At 42.3% G+C, this 15717-nt stretch overlaps 1 protein-coding gene across 5 annotated transcripts in view; it reads right to left on the minus strand.

Moving 5' to 3' along the window:
- Nucleotides 1-15717, minus strand: part of PTPRZ1 (protein tyrosine phosphatase receptor type Z1) — a 200882-nt gene that overhangs the window by 98705 nt on the left and 86460 nt on the right. For all 5 annotated transcript variants that reach the window (XM_053251331.1, XM_053251330.1, XM_053251333.1 and 2 more), the window contains exon 3: nt 680-859. In XM_053251331.1, coding sequence (XP_053107306.1) covers nt 680-859 — 180 coding nt within the window. The remainder of the gene's footprint in view (nt 1-679; nt 860-15717) is intronic.

A 15717-nucleotide genomic window follows, 5' to 3' on the forward strand; every position in this document is an offset into this window, starting at 1 on the left:
GCAGGTGATTCTTTTAATCCAGGTCTATGTAAGGGACCAGGGAATTCTCCTAAGAGGAAAATCCAGGAGTGATAATCAACATTCAGAGGGTCACCAAGCTGCAGTACTACTGAATATGCCACCCTCCAATCTTATATATTTTTATGTGCCTCATCAGCAGTATTCCATAGATTTGTTTGTGGCTGGTAACAGCTGAATAACTAGGGATGTTTTCTCTTTTGAATTCCAGGCCTTCACATAAGTGATGGATTCTTTTATAGCTATTTCTCAAGCATAATGGGAGATAGCTTTCTGAAAACACTAGTGGTGCAGTTCTGAAAACGTTAGCATATCAACATGTCAATTGCAGGGACATTAATAGCCATAATTATCATGTGGAAAGAACTTAAATTATTATTTTCAGTAAGTATATATTATTGGATTATACTAATGATGTGATTTCTGGGGTGATTTTTGTTAATGTATATAATTTCCCTTTGAGTCCTCTTGACTTGATGCTTGACTGCTGTTGCAGCTGTCTTCCCTAAAATTGCAAAAATCCTAATTTCAAAAGGCTGAAAAAAGAAAGTAAATGAAGTGAAATTGTTAAAGAAACTAAATATGCTCCACTTATGCAAAACAAATTCAACTTCACAAACCCTTAAAAAAAAAATCAGAACATGAGAAACAAATTTTGTACCTGTTTTGCCTGTATTGTAGATTAAAGTATCTTCTGATGTTTCATTTTCCCAATCTTGGAATTTCAGATGCTTAAGATGCACATTTACTTGAGTTAGATCCCCGTCAATATTAATAGGTGATTGTTTGGCACCATTGCATGCTGGATATTTTTTCCCCCAGCTTGTCTGATTTAATGCTCCTAAACATTAAAAAAAAAAAAAAAAAAACCACAGGTGAGCAATTTAAATAAATGTATGTGAGAACACTTTATTTGATGTAGAGGCAATGATAAGAATTATGCAATGTAATGCCCATTCAGGGCACCCTACTTGTCTTAACACTCTAATTTCCCCCAAACATTTCATTTTTATCTGCTTCAGATGATACTCCAACTGCGACTTTGCCTGGATAGAGAGCTTGGCCACAGTTACTCATGCTCTGGTAATCTCGTGTTTAGATTACTGCAATGCATTGCACATGGGGTTGCCTTTGAAAATGGAACAGAAAATGTAAGTGGTACAAAATAGGGCTGCAAGATTATTAACTAGTCCTGAATGTTTTAATCATATTACATCAGTGTTTTGTCAGCTGCACTGGCTTCCAGTCTATTTCTGGGCCCAATTCAGAGCGCTGGTTTTAAACTTTAAAGCCCTAAAAGGCCTGGGACAGGGTTATCTGAGAGAGCACCTCCATATGACCCAACTCAGACCTTTAGATCTTCTTTGGAGGCCCTGCTCCAAGTGCCCCTGCCCAACAAGGGGCTATTAGGGAGAGGACCTTTGTGGTGGTTGCACCTAGTTTATGGAATAGTCTCTCAGTGAGGTTCGCCTGGCTTCATCACTTTGCTATTTTAGATGCCAGGTTTTGTTTGTTCAGGACTTTTAAATTTAGATTTTAAAATATGATTTTTAAAATGACTTTTAATTTAAAAAAATTGTTTTGTATTGTATTTTGCATTGCGTGAGTGAGTGTGTTGTCATTTCATGTGTTGCGTGTTTTTACCTGATGTTTTAATGCTGTGTTGGGAGCTGCCCAATTTGTTATGGGGTGGCTAACAAATAAAGTTTATTATTAATATTATTTATCTATTATTATTATTATTATTATTATTATTATTATTATTATTATTAGTGGCAATCTCATGGAGTTGCTCCATCTCAAAGCACATATTTCAATGTTCTACCACATCAAGAGTTCCTTTCATGAACAAATCTAGCTTGTCAGGGAAAGAACTTCAAGACCAACTTTCTCCTTGACAGTTTAGTTGTGTGTGCATGTGTGTGTGCATATACACACACTGCACAGACACAATGCTGGGAGTGTAATGGAACTGACTTATTTATTAGTCATCATTTCTAGTACAGTTTGGCCAGTTTGACATCACTGGCTTTCATTTTAAAAGGCTAAAATTCTATTTTGAGAGGCAGCTAACAAAGCAATCAATCCTAAGAATTCTTTATATGCCTTGGTCTGCCTCATAAATAACAAAACCTTCCCCCACTACCAGATTTCCATCAACTGCTAACTGCCCTTAAGTGAAATCCTTTAGGGTACTTTTAAAATTCTGTGAAGAAGGTATGAAGAGGTGAAAATGAGATATTCTTTCCATAACCATTTCCTCGAATTAGCAGAGCTAATCAGTTCAGTTCAGTTCAGTTCTTTATTGCAGTCTATGAATAGCAACAAACAGAAATTCATGGACAATAATATTCATCTATATTGGGCTTTTTGTATTGGCTTTTCACAAGCCCCATCTCTTATACTCATCAGGAGATAGTCACAATGAAATTAAGATTGCTCTTAATAAACTGCTCACATGAGCTATGTGCTCATTGAGAACTGTAATGTGTAGGCTACCAATTCCTGTGGTATGTTCCTTTCTGCGGTATTTTGTGAAATGGGAAACTGCAAACAGGGGCATTGCTAGGCACTCAAAAGGACACCAGTCCACAGCCCCCCAACTTGATAATTAACTCAGCCATCCCCCCTCCATGAATAATTACATCTGACTCCTCCCCAAAAGGAAACTGGTGCTGTATTGTGGACTAAAGCATCTGTTTTGTCCCCAGCATAGTACCTTTTAGGGAGCAGCCAGAGACAAGAAGTGATCATTGGTGCTGGAGAAGGAGGATCAGCATCAGAGGTAACTGCCTACCCCACATTCGAGAAGGAAGGGAGTGGCTGATGAAATCTGGGGCTCTGACCCATTCACTGGGGCCCAAGCCCCATGGGTCACCCTTAATGATACCCCGATGGCAAGCTATGATTTTTCAGCGTATGGAAGGGATGGGACAATCTTGTACAAGCTGGTTGTTCAAACATTGCACTGCTTGTGTCAGTAGACCCTTTGAATGAGAATTATTGAGAGAAGTGGTTGCCATTTTGTATCACTGGAAGTGCTAGTCCTATGCCTGCTTCAAACATCATCCTCTTAATGAGAGCCATATGTAAAGAATCCTCTCTACAGTGGTATTGACGTCTGACTCAGATAGCTAATACAGGTACCCACAGTTGAAGAGTTCCCTTCTCGTCAGAGCCTTTTGCAAGAAGTTGTCATTCACCCTTGAAGCAGCCCCAACTTCTCCTTGCCATGAATAATGGAAAAGACATCAAAAGGGATACAAGGAGCCCCATCAATAATCCCCAAAACTAGTATTTTTTAATAAACTACCTCTTACCCCATTCCTCAGCTGCTGCCCCTCCCCTGGCTTTTTTTTTTTTTTTTGCCCCACTCCACTGCCTAAATTCCTCAGCTGCCAGCCCCCACCCCCAAATGGGCTCAATTAGTTCTACTTAGAACAATTTGTTGTTCATGTGGAAGCTGCATTTTTTGTTGGAAAAGAGAACAGGAAGGCAGTTGCTGCAAGAGAGGAAAAGCAAAAACTGGCTCTTCAACAAAATATTTGGGCAAGGAACAGTTGGCTTTGAGGGTTACAAGCACTTGCGGGTGGGGGGGCTCTCTTACTGGAAGTGAAGGGCAAGTTATAGGCTGAAAGAGAGCAAAAGCTTATATTCATCAAATATTTCATTCAGACAATAATATGTGAATCAGCTCCACATTACAGTGGTTTAATGTTCAAAGTGAATAATTAAATAGATGCTTTTAAAAAAGGTAAAAAAGACATTTGATGCCAAGTTACTATGAGGCAACACAAACTGCATTTAAAAAACCCTATAAACATTTAGGCAACAATCCAACATAGTTCAGCTTGCCAAGTCCCATGGCTTCTAATGGGATTTAAAGGTGATTTATTATATGCCAGACTGCATCTTTAGGCGGCAACTCTGCTCTATGTATCCTGAAGTCCCATTGCAGCCTAGATGTGTAATATTGGTAGCTCTATTCCATATGCAATTTAGGAATTCAGGAAAAGCAGAAGTGAAATATTGATGTCACATCCTTGTGCACAAACAATGCTCTTCATGTTATATATACTATATACTGGTCAAAAGCTTGATGATTAGAAGCCACCTGCTACAAATGTCCAAGAAAAAACCTGAAATATGAATGACTCTTAGATTGAACATATTGGAGGTAATAACTGTAGTTTTGTTCTTATTGAGAATTCTATGCTGTGAGTGTGTGCGTACAACTGTGTTGTGTTTTCAGAGCAAAGTCTAAAATAACCAGATTATAAAGATACAGGAGAGCTACATGGCTTATGGTTTGCAACTGAATGAATTGTCACAGGAAAGCTCAAAACTTTCACACTGGATAAAAAATTTCAGTGTGTTTTATCTTTATCGCCAATAGAACAATAAGACCACTTCTCATCTGTCAAAGATTTTGGACCACTATGAATAAGCAATAATTACGATCATGATTAAAGGGCCATTCAAGATTCATTGCTAGTTGATATGAAGACTTCTTGTATGTTGCCACCAGCTGTATGTTGCCACCATATTGATTTTGCATGTCAAGTAACAATTCTATTCTAACCATTGCATGTTTGGTCACTAGGGTTGTGCAAGGTTTGGCAATTCTAAACTATATTTTGGCAACATTTCCTCAGGCTTGAGGGCTCAATAAGAGTAACTGCTTGGAGGATGGGCTTCTCCAAATAAGGAAGGAGGCTCAGGAGAATCAAATCTCTGTTGCCCAAAACAGTGTGTGAAGCAGGATTTACTGGACAACAGCCTATGGAGCAGTAGGGGAGGAGTGTTAGAGTTCAGTTCTTCCCTGGAGGCCTCTGAGTGAGGTATGATCATCAACTACTATAGGGAAAAGGCAGTCCAACAGCCTTGGGCTGGGAATCAACCAGGAGCTCCTTACCTGGTAGTAAGTAGGAAGGATAGGGACAAGTTTTGCTAGACGTGTCAGGGAATCTATTTAAGTGCTTGGAACTGACTTCATGGTTCTTGTAGTTCCTGGGGAAGGGTTCTACTTGAATTGAAACATCGATTGTTGGTGCCTCTATAGTTTTCCATACCATCCTATTTTTATTAAATCCTTGTTGTTGTTATAGAGTGATACTCCTTATTGGGTCCTGCCCTAGTCAGACACTCTTGAAGGCCTAAAGACTGCTCACGTTTTACTGTAGGGAGGGGTTTTCCACTTTAATCTCCCAGAATATTTTATTTTATTTATTTGATTTATATACCACCCTTCCCAAAGTGGCCTAAGGCGGTTTACCCTATAACCTGAAATATGTAACAATTAAAATCAGGAACCAATTAAAAGCATATTAAAATTACAATGAAAACTAAATATCATTATAAGTCAGGTTAAAAGGTGGGTCTTTAAGGCTTTCCAGAAGGCCTCCAAGGAGGACAATTCTCTTATATCCATGGGAACATGTTCCACAACCTAGGGGTGACAACAGAGACCTGGCACTATCCCAGGTCGCCACCAGATTGCCACCCAGGTGGCACCCCAAAACAGAACCCTCCTGATGATCTCAATGAGGCTATTCTTACAACCAGCAAAAATCAGGCTAGGAGAGCCTAGCCCGATTTTTGCTGGCCGTGTAAACCACCGGGCTTGCAGTCGAGCCCAGTGGTTTACAAGCGGCTAACTCGCTTGCGAATCCCTCCCCTTAGCCCAGGTTAGCAGAGCGAGCGCTCCACTAACTGGGGTTTCCAGATCGTGTGTTGCCGCGGCACAGCTTCACAGCGTGGCAACTCACAAGGAGACCCCGACCGGGAGGCTCCAGGGGTCTCTCCAGCATGCTCTTCATGCCTGCACAGAGCATGCTGGAACTGCTGGGGGCCACGCAGCCTCCGAACTCCCAAGCCACCGCCGGCTCCATGACAGAGCCAGCAGTCGTGTGGGCGGCCAATCTGGCTGCCCGGGGAGAGCTTAATGTTCGTCTGTGGGGAGAGCGGGCTTAGCTCTCTCTCTCTGCAAACCCTCTGGAGGCAGGTCTCACCAATTGCGAAACCCGCCTCAATGAATCCAGGGCATCTTGTAAAGAAGAGTGCTCTCTCAGGTAGGAAGAGTGAATCTGCTCATATAAAAAGTGAATGGTGGCAGCCTCCTTACAGCTAGAGGAGAGATTTTGTATACCTCCCCCATCGTTACACTTCCCAACAAACATATCTGTTTCAAGTCAACTATTTCCTTAAGGGGCAAGCAAGCAGCCTCTTCCTTGATGACGCGAGCCCACTACTCATAGCCATGAGGTATGATAGAGGTCTATAAAATCATGCATGGTGTGGAGAAAACTGATAGAAATAAATGTTTCTCCCTCTCTCATAACACTAGAACCAAGGGTCATCCCATGAAACTGATTGCCAAGAAATTTAGGAACGATAAAAGGAAGTACTTTTTCACACAATGCATAATCAACCTATGTAATTCTCTGCCTCAAGATGTGGTAACAACCAACAGCCTGGATGGCTTTAAGAGGGGTTTAGATGATAAAGTCATGGATGACAGGTCTATCAATAGTTACTAGTCTGAGGGCTATAGGCCACCTCCAGCCTCAGAGTCAAGATGCCTCTAAATACCAGTAGCAGGGGAGTAGCAGTAGGAGAGAGGGCATGCCTTCAGCTCTTGCCTGTGGGCTTCCTAGAGGCATCTGGTGGACCACTGTGTGAAACGAGATGCTGGACTGGATGGGCCTTGGGCCTATTCCAGCAGGGCTTTTCTTATGTTCTTATGTGAGGTGGACAACAACTAGGAAGAAGGACATGTCAGTGGTGGTGTCCAAACATTGGAACTCCCTCTTGAAATATGCATGTCTGGCACCTTCCCTAATACCCTTTTGGTGCCAAATTCTGTCCTGTTACCCTGGATATTTTATAATATCAGTTAACCTTGTTTCCATTCCCTCTGTTCAAGGGTTTTAATTGACTACTTTTTAGAGTTTTACAGTGTTTTTACTATTGTTATTTGCTGCTTTTTCTTTTTCTTTTTTTAAAAAAATTGCGTTCATTATTAAAACCTGCCTCGCTAGTATATTGATAAGGTGGGATATAAATCCCTAAAATAAAAGTTTAAAAAGTAAAAATTACTCCCTGCCCCATATATTGGGAAAGATGGATGGGAAAGAGTTAGGGAGGTTTGTGGAAGGAGACTGATGAGGAAGATAAAGAAGTCAGTGTGTGCAATGCATGTAGACTAGTGGCTGGGTGCCTTGCTCAGGAGGAGTGGAGAGTCAAAAGGAAGAGCTGAAACTAGAAAAAGAGACCAGAAGCCACTCATTTAGAGGAACTGTGAATAGAAAGGACAAGTGCTCAGAACCACAATCCAACCATCAATTCACAACTTTGTATCTAAACTCTGGCAGAGCTGCTAGCAGAGTTTTACAATAAAGTTTTAAAAAGTGATATCCTTCCTGTGGTGACTAATGGAAAAGCACAAAGTCTTTGGCCCTCAGCTTATGAAAGAATTGCTGATCTTTGCATGCTGTCACCAAAATACAGGAAGGATAAAAGAAAAAGGAGTTTCAAAAGGTACTACTTATGAAAGAGCTAAGACTTCCGGCTATGATGAATTAATCAAGTGGTGCATATGCCAGGAAACATTAACAGCAACAGCCACTGGAAAACTTCCCAAAAGAGCCTATTTCTGTGTGTCACAGCAGTTGGTGGAATCAAGCATCAGATAAACCAAGTACAAAGTATTATTCTTTACAACTTGGAGAATCACAAGTACTAGAAACAACACATTTGTATGAATTAATGAAGCAGAAATGTACTTAGGATCATGTGTAGATATTGTGGCGGTTTAAACCATTTATTCTGAACAGATCAGTTCAGTTTATGTGCAGCTAAATTGTTGTTAGATGCTTTGAGCCTTTATGATTTATATATCACCAAGATAGGGTGAGATATAAATGCAAACAATGAATACAGATAAACTAGCTGACCTGGCGCAGAGCATCTGCACCCCTAGTTCTCTCCCCCACATCCCTTCAGCTGTTCTCCCCCTTCCCTTCAGCTCCATTTCATTCTCCCCCAACAGCCAGCCTGGCTGCCGCTTCCTTTCTCCACCCAGCAGATGCCCAGCCAGCCTGGTCACCGCTTTCTTTCACTGCCCAGCGGCTGGCCTGGCCACCGCTTTCTCTTGCTGGCCACTCGCCTTCCTCTCCCCCTCCATTCGCTCGCGATATCTCGCAAGAGTTGACACGCATGGGATTAGCAACGGGTACGCCTTAGAAAAATATAGATAGATGGATAGTTTACAAGGTGTCAAGTTATCTCCAGCAATAATCGTTATCATTAATCCTCATAGATGTGTCTGTGGAGATGCATCCCGGCACCCAATGGATTGGCTGGGTGGTGGAGGCTTGGCAGGGCAGGAGGCCATTGAGCTGCTGCCGGAGGAAATGGTGATAGCGGCGAGGAGGAGGCGGGGGCCCCAGCTGGTGAGGCGGTGGCAGAAGTGGCCCTAGCCGTGGTGAGGCGGCGGCCTGCGTGCCTGCCGGGGTCAGGAGGCGGCTGGGCCACCAGGAAGAGGAGGCGGCAGAAGGCAGGTGAAACCACGGGCAGGCGGGCGAGGGAGAGAAGCGGGCAGGGCAGGGCCGGCGTCAGAGACGCCCGCCAGAAGACAGGAGAAGGGGCTGAAGAGAGGGAGAGTCGAACTAGGGGTGCAGACGCTATGCATCCAGTCAGCTAGTATATCATTTATTTTATAAATTATAGCTATACTGTGCTTATTACTTCTCTCAGAAAAGATAATCAAGTACCATTATCATTGTCAAGCACAGCAAATGAGATAGAGCAATGAATGCAGCAAGAAAAGTTGCACAGATCACCATTCATTTATTGATTTATAGTTAATTTTATATACGGCCTTTCATACATTTATCTCAATGTGGATTACAAAGTAAAAATTCAACAATAAAATCCATAAAATCAGATTAGAAATCACCTCTACAAACCATATAATACAGAGCACCAAGAGAACAAAGAAACTTGCACCCACTAAAGCAAGGCCTGAACGAACAGCAGGGTTTTAATTTGCTTCTTACAGGCAGCAAGATAGCCGGGAATAGACACCAGTAGGAAAGCATTCCAGAGTCAACAACTGAGAAGGTCCTGTCCAGCGTGCACAACAATTGAGCCTCTCTCTATGTTGGGACATGCAGCAGAGCTCCCGCTCATGAATTTGTTGGGTGGACAGAACCATCTAGGAAGAGGTGCTTCTTCAGGTATCCAGGCCCCAAACAGTTAGGGCTTTAACGGTAATAAACAGCCCTTTAAATTATACAACTTATACAATTAACGTAGGCCATAAATGAGAGATTACTTATAAAATATCATCAGAGTAAGTCCACTGGTGTTCCTCAGAGGAATTTGGAAGGATGGGACAACTGAAAAAGAAAACTGTACATTTACAACTTATGGCTAAATTGTTGCTGGCATTGTAAGTTGTGCAATATAAACCTTTGTTAAGAGATCTGTGAGGACACATGTTAACTATCATGCTCTATGGCTATGCTTTGCTCAATCCATTTTTATTTATTTTTATTTCTCTATGTAAACTGCTTTGGGAACTATTGTTGAAAAGCAGTATATAAATATTCTTCATCATCGTAGGGGAAATTAGCGTCAAATGAGTGCAGACCAATTAACAGCAATATTACTTTTAAAATGTTGCAGGAAAGTTGGCCGTGGCGTGGATGTATTGGAAAGGACAAAGGAGAGTAGACACGTGCTCTAGAAAATAGAGTTGTTTTATCAGATTACTTTATTTACGGTCAATGACCAAAGAGAGATATACAATGGTAAATGACATAAAATAGCATAATATCCTTAAAATAAACATATACATATATCTAAAAATGGCAATTTTAACATACACTCATAACTTTGAGACTCTTATTTTAAAAACTGAGACTCTTATACTTTGAGACTTATTTTTTATTGAGGGGGTAATAGGGATACAGAATGTGAAAAGAGGGTGTTTAGCTTTAATGCTGGGAAGTGGAAAGAGGCTTGAGGGTGAATGAGAAAGGGGGAAGTTGTTTGTCATAGGCACCTGCTTCTAGCTAGGGATCCGTCTTGTTGTTGGCTCAAGCACGAGGCAAGCAATGAGGCGCGCTGTTGCCAGAACTACTTCGAGGTGCTGGCTAGACACTTCAACTAGGCTTTTCAACTAGAGGGGAAATTAGCTTGGCTAGGGGAGCCATTTGGCTTCAGTATCAATTTGAGCAAGTTTTTAAGTATTGAAAAAACAAGGAAACAGGCAAAGCAAGCAAAGATCTTTATTGTGGTACTTGACCAGATTACACCGCTATAGTCAATTTTTGCACTCAAAATAATAATAATAATAATAATAATAATAATAATAATAATAATAATAATAATAATTTGATTTCTATACCACCCTTCCAAAAATGGCTCAGGGCGGTTTCCAAAGAGAGATAACAAACAAATAAGATGGCTCCCTGTCCCCAAAGGGCTCACATTCTAAAAAGAAACACAAGACACACAACAGCAACAGTCACTGGAAGTACTGTGCTGGGGGTGGATAGGGCCAGTTACTCTCCCCCTGCTAAATAAAGAGAATCACCACGGTAAAAGGTGCCTCTTTGCCCAGTTAGCAGGGGTCTTGGTATAATCTGATGGTCAATTGTCATAGTTACATTTCGATAAAAGAAGTTTACCCAAACCAGGAACACATATTTACCTAACCAATAGGGGGAGTCTTTGACATTATTTGATGAATCTAATATGCAATACCACAAAATCTAGCAACACAGGAGGTTGCACATATACTCTTATCAGCAAGAGGATAAGTGACATTAAAATCCATTGTTCCTCCCTGTAAACCAGTGGTTCTCAATGTGTGGGTCCCCAGATGTTGCTGAACTACAACTCCCAGCATCCCTAGCCCCATTGGCCTTTGGTTAGGGATGCTGGGAGTTGCAGTTCAGCAACATCTAGGAACCCACACATTGAGAACCACTGCTGTAAACCCTCTAAAAGGGGTAAAATCAGTTTACTACGTGGAATGCTATAAAAGTTACAATAAAGTAAAATATGAGCTAGATCAGGGTCTTTTTTAACCTTGGGCCCCCAGATGTTGTTGGACTACAACCCCCATCACCCCCAGACATGGACTTTGTGGCTGAGAATGATGGGAGTTGTAATCTAACAACATCTGGGGGCCCAAGGTTAAGAAACCTAGAGCTAGATTTTCAACTTCATCTGATCTGCAGGGACACCTGCATAGGTGATAGAGATTCTTTTTATATTTCCCCTTCAACCAAGCCGATGGAAAAAACATTATAATGAACTAAGGTAAAAGCTTTCCTATGTGTAGGACACATCAAATTATAAAAATAGCTTGTCTGAGTTAAATCTGAGATAACCTGTCAGTTCTTAATACAGTTAGAGATCTGTTTCCCTGATCTGAATTGGGGAGAGGCTTTCTTGGGGTGCTCGTCTTCCGGTTTTAACTTTGCAAGGGCTTTTAGAAGAACATTAATGGGCTGTTCATCGTGTTTATTCATGTTCTCTCCTAACTTTAATGGCTCAGTTCATACCAAGTTCTTCAGCATGGTGTCTGGGGGAAGTGGCTGGTGGCAGTCTGAGTTCCGTTCAGTGACCTGGCATGGCTGGCCACCTCAGTGGTCCTGGCCATTTCACTTTTCAGCTGGACAGTGGTTAAAGGGTTTAAAAAATGAATTGCTTTAATTGTGGGAGTTTATGTTATCTGGGGTTATGGATGAAAGGCTTCCAAAATTACTCCAAGTCACTGCCTGCTAGGAATGAGTCCGAAGCGTTTTGGCACCTATTCGTAGAGTCATTGAAATGCTTTGGCTCCCTGGTGCTGAAATGCTTTGGCGCGGGGCGAGGGGTTCCCTTAAGAAGAGGAGGGCAGGTCCTACCTGCCCGTCCTCCAAGCCCCCGTCACTCCATGCTGTTCAACCAGAAATCTCTCTGTGCAATTGGCAGCTTATGCCACTTTCCTCTTTAAAAGCCCACACCATGTTGATGGAATGCTTCCCTTGAATTCCTAATGTGACGTCAGCAAATAAATGGCATCAGTACATGCACCGGTGTCATTTGCGGGGTCAGCCGCAAATGTAGTTGACACATGTGCCGATGCCATTTACGTGCTGATGCTGTGTGAGGGATGCCGGGGAAGCATCCCGCCACCACGGTGCAGCATTTAGAAGGGAAAAGCGGCACAAGCTGCCACTTGCCCAGAGGTATTTCCAGTTGAACAGCGCCACGGTGGGGTGGCACAGGGCGGCGGGGGCTTGGAAGATGGGAAGGTAGGACTTGCCAGCCTCCTCTTAATGGAACCCCTTGCCACCTTAGAATGGCACCAAAGCATTTTGGTGCACATCCCTACTGCCTGTACTGGCCCAGAGACAGACTGTGGATTTGGGGTTTGTTTTTTGAAATATCCGGTGTCATGCAAAATGTTCCCTGCTTCCCTAACTTCGGTCATGAATTGGGTCCACAGGCCTTGCTGTACAAGCATCAGTCCCATGATGGATCTCATTTGGCTATTTAGGCCCTTAAAGACTGTTTGGAAGGCTTCCAGATTTATTACACAGTACATGGTCCCGTTCAGCATATGAACCATGGCTAAGGAACCATGAAGGATAGCTAACAGATGTTTACAGGCAATGTAGAAATCTAGGAAAACTGCTTTTCTGTGAAATACAGCTCCAAGATAGACTCATCTGCATGTAAGACTTTTAAGGTGTCCATCATCCATTGCTTGGAATCAACATCAGTTTTGGAATGGGGGTCTACACCCATGCTTAAGGCAAATGAGTCTGTAAGTTTAGCTGCTAATGCTAAACACTTGGTCTATATCTGTACCTCCAATGTTGGGGTGGGTAGTGAGGAATCTAGCTATCCATGCCATCATGATGTCCTGATTTAAGGGACTGAAGGGCCCCGTGACAGCCATAGCCTCTGTGAGCATCCATGGCTGGAGGGTAGCAAAATTTTTAATGGTGAGGGCTGCTCCCCCAATGCTAGTTTAGGTTTGGGAATAAACCATGGAAGCTAAGGTTGCCACCTGGGAGGAAATTCTTCACAGGCCAGCCAACTCATCTGCCACACTGGGTGCACTGTGCACTTGGGCCCACAGTGTGCTTGGGAGCATCCTCCTTTGGAGATTCCGGTTCCCAGCCCACATGGGATCTAGGTCACCAGTATGGTTTCCACAACACAGAGATGCAACTCCAGAGTGGGGGAGAGTGGATTGAGGGATAGCTTTAGGGGGCTCTTGGTGCAGCTGGGACAGGGCTTCCAGCTGCTGGGTTAGCACTGCTATTATCTGGTGGCACATGTGATGATTCACCAAATCATGCACGGTGCAGATCTTCTCCATTAAGAAGTTGGCCACAAATTTACTCTCTGTAACCTCCTGCTCAAGCTTATTAATATACTCCTGCGAGTTTAGAGTCTGGGTTTCTAAATCTTTAGCTAAGTCCTTAAATTATTTAATCTGTTCGTTTGAGGTATTGTTCTCTTTTTACAGTAAATCTCTGAAAAGTTCTGTCTCTCTCACATGCACAAGCAATTTCACAACCTTGGTGCTGGCCTCCTCACTGAGGGCAGAGGCCCAAATTGTGCAGGGCTTTTGACTCAATGTTTTCTCCCTTTCTAAACAATCATGCAATAAACAAGATTCAGCCAACAATCCTCTCCTCTCAGTCCACATGACATAAAACAACTTTCTAACTGACAAGATTGCTAAGTGTAGCCAAATTACAGTGACCACCAACACAAAAGGCAGACCAACAAAACCAAAATCAGTCCAGGCAAGTGCAACCGTCTGGAGTAAACAAGCCTGGACATCGAAACGTTTTATGCTTTTGTTTTAAATTTCTAATCAGATTTGTTTTATATTTTTAGCTTAATATTTTAATTGTGTCTTTTTACAATATTGTTTTTACATTTTGCTGTAAACCTCCTTGGGATTGTTTGAATGAAAGGCGGTATATAAATTTAACAATCAATCAATCAATCAATCAATTCCACGTGCTAACAAAGCTAGAGAGCATATTCAACAAAGTTGCCAACATTATTATATACTTCAGTGAAATGGCAAAAAGGATAAACTTGAGCCAGCTAAGAATAGACATTGTATGTAGAGGAGCACCACGGAAACCGCACACAAGCAAGGTGTGAGTCCTGGAGCTACTTGGTTCTGCAGCATGCTCAGGTGTTAAGAGCCTCAAGCAGCCATCAGTGGATAAGGGCTAGTGATGCTAATGCACGCTTGCTCCTTCTCTAGTGCAGCAGCAGTGAGTGCCTTCCTGGGTCAAGGGGATTCTCCCCGGCAGGAAAGCAAAACCCCAAGTGGGAGGCAGCTACTCCCAAATTGTGTGGGGCTAAGTTGCGGAGCTAAAAAGGGCTTCTATGACACAGCGTGGCAGGGCACCGCTTCTCTAATGAAAGCTAAGGCTCTGCAAGGCTAAGGTTCTAAGGATGGCGAAAACAAACAGCAAAAATACACATTCAGTGAAGCTTATAAACGATGCAGGAACTGGCAGAACAGCTCAGTTAACTAACTTGATTAAAATAAACAATACATTCTCTCGAGGCACATTATGAAATGGCACATAGAGGACATCAGAGGTTAGTTTCAAGTTGCTTAGGAAAGAAAAGCGGAAAGGAAAGTATAGGTGAAGAAAGCGTTATTTTTCCAAAAACACCAAAACTAGCATTGCCAATTTTGGGGTTCTTCCACCAATTTCCAATTAAGTATCTTGGGTTACTGCCCAAAGCATTCTCCACCTGATCTGTTACCAGAACTTCTCTGAGGTGCTGGCTGGACAGCTCAACTATGTTTTTGGCTTAAAGTGGGGAAATTAGCTTGGCGTGAGAAGCAGTTTGGCTTCAGTATCAATTTGAGCAAGTTTTAGTGTACTGGAAAAATGAAAAGGTTTTGGCATATTGAAAAACAGGAGTATAGTTCAAAGGGTATATGGGGGTACAGAAGGCAAAAGTTTAGTTAGGGAAGGCAATAAATCTTAGCTGATATTCTAGATGGAAACATGGCTGGCAATAATTTAGCTTGAAGTCCTAATTAGAGATTGATAGGCTTGGCTGCTTAGACCAGAGACTGGCCAAAGGCTTGTCGTGAAAAGTGCTTGAAAAGCAGGGAGAGAGGCAGAGAAGCAGCAAGGAGGTTTAGAAGAGCAAGATATTAGTTTACCTATCCTTCCCAGGTATGTTGGTGCGTTTGTTGTATGTTGGCAAGGCTTCCTCTCGGGGGATCAGGCAGGGAAAGTGAAGAAGAAGAAGAGCAAGGAGTAAAGGGTGACAACTTGCATATATGAGAGTCTGTAGGATAGTGATCCAAACAGATTTCAAAGCCATGTGCTCTGGCTAGAGGTATATTTATCTTGAAATGTGCCCTGAGGCAGTTTCCAAGCTATTCTGCTTACCCAGAGCGTGGCAGATTTCATGAAACAGATATCTATTTGCACTCGAACTTAATCACTCTGAGGGTAGTTTGCCCAACAAGAAAGGCAGGAAGAAGCTATGTAAATGTGATGTATGTGGTAAATAGAACTGTACTTGGTTGACAATCTTAAGACCAGGTGTGGAAAGATCACATATCTATAGTTTTTATGGACCTTTCCAATGAGTTCTTGCCAGCTAATTTGTTAATTCAGAAAGGGTTTGGAA

The sequence above is a fragment of the Hemicordylus capensis genome, chromosome 5 (assembly GCF_027244095.1).
Source record: "Hemicordylus capensis ecotype Gifberg chromosome 5, rHemCap1.1.pri, whole genome shotgun sequence".
Classification (NCBI taxonomy): domain Eukaryota; kingdom Metazoa; phylum Chordata; class Lepidosauria; order Squamata; family Cordylidae; genus Hemicordylus; species Hemicordylus capensis.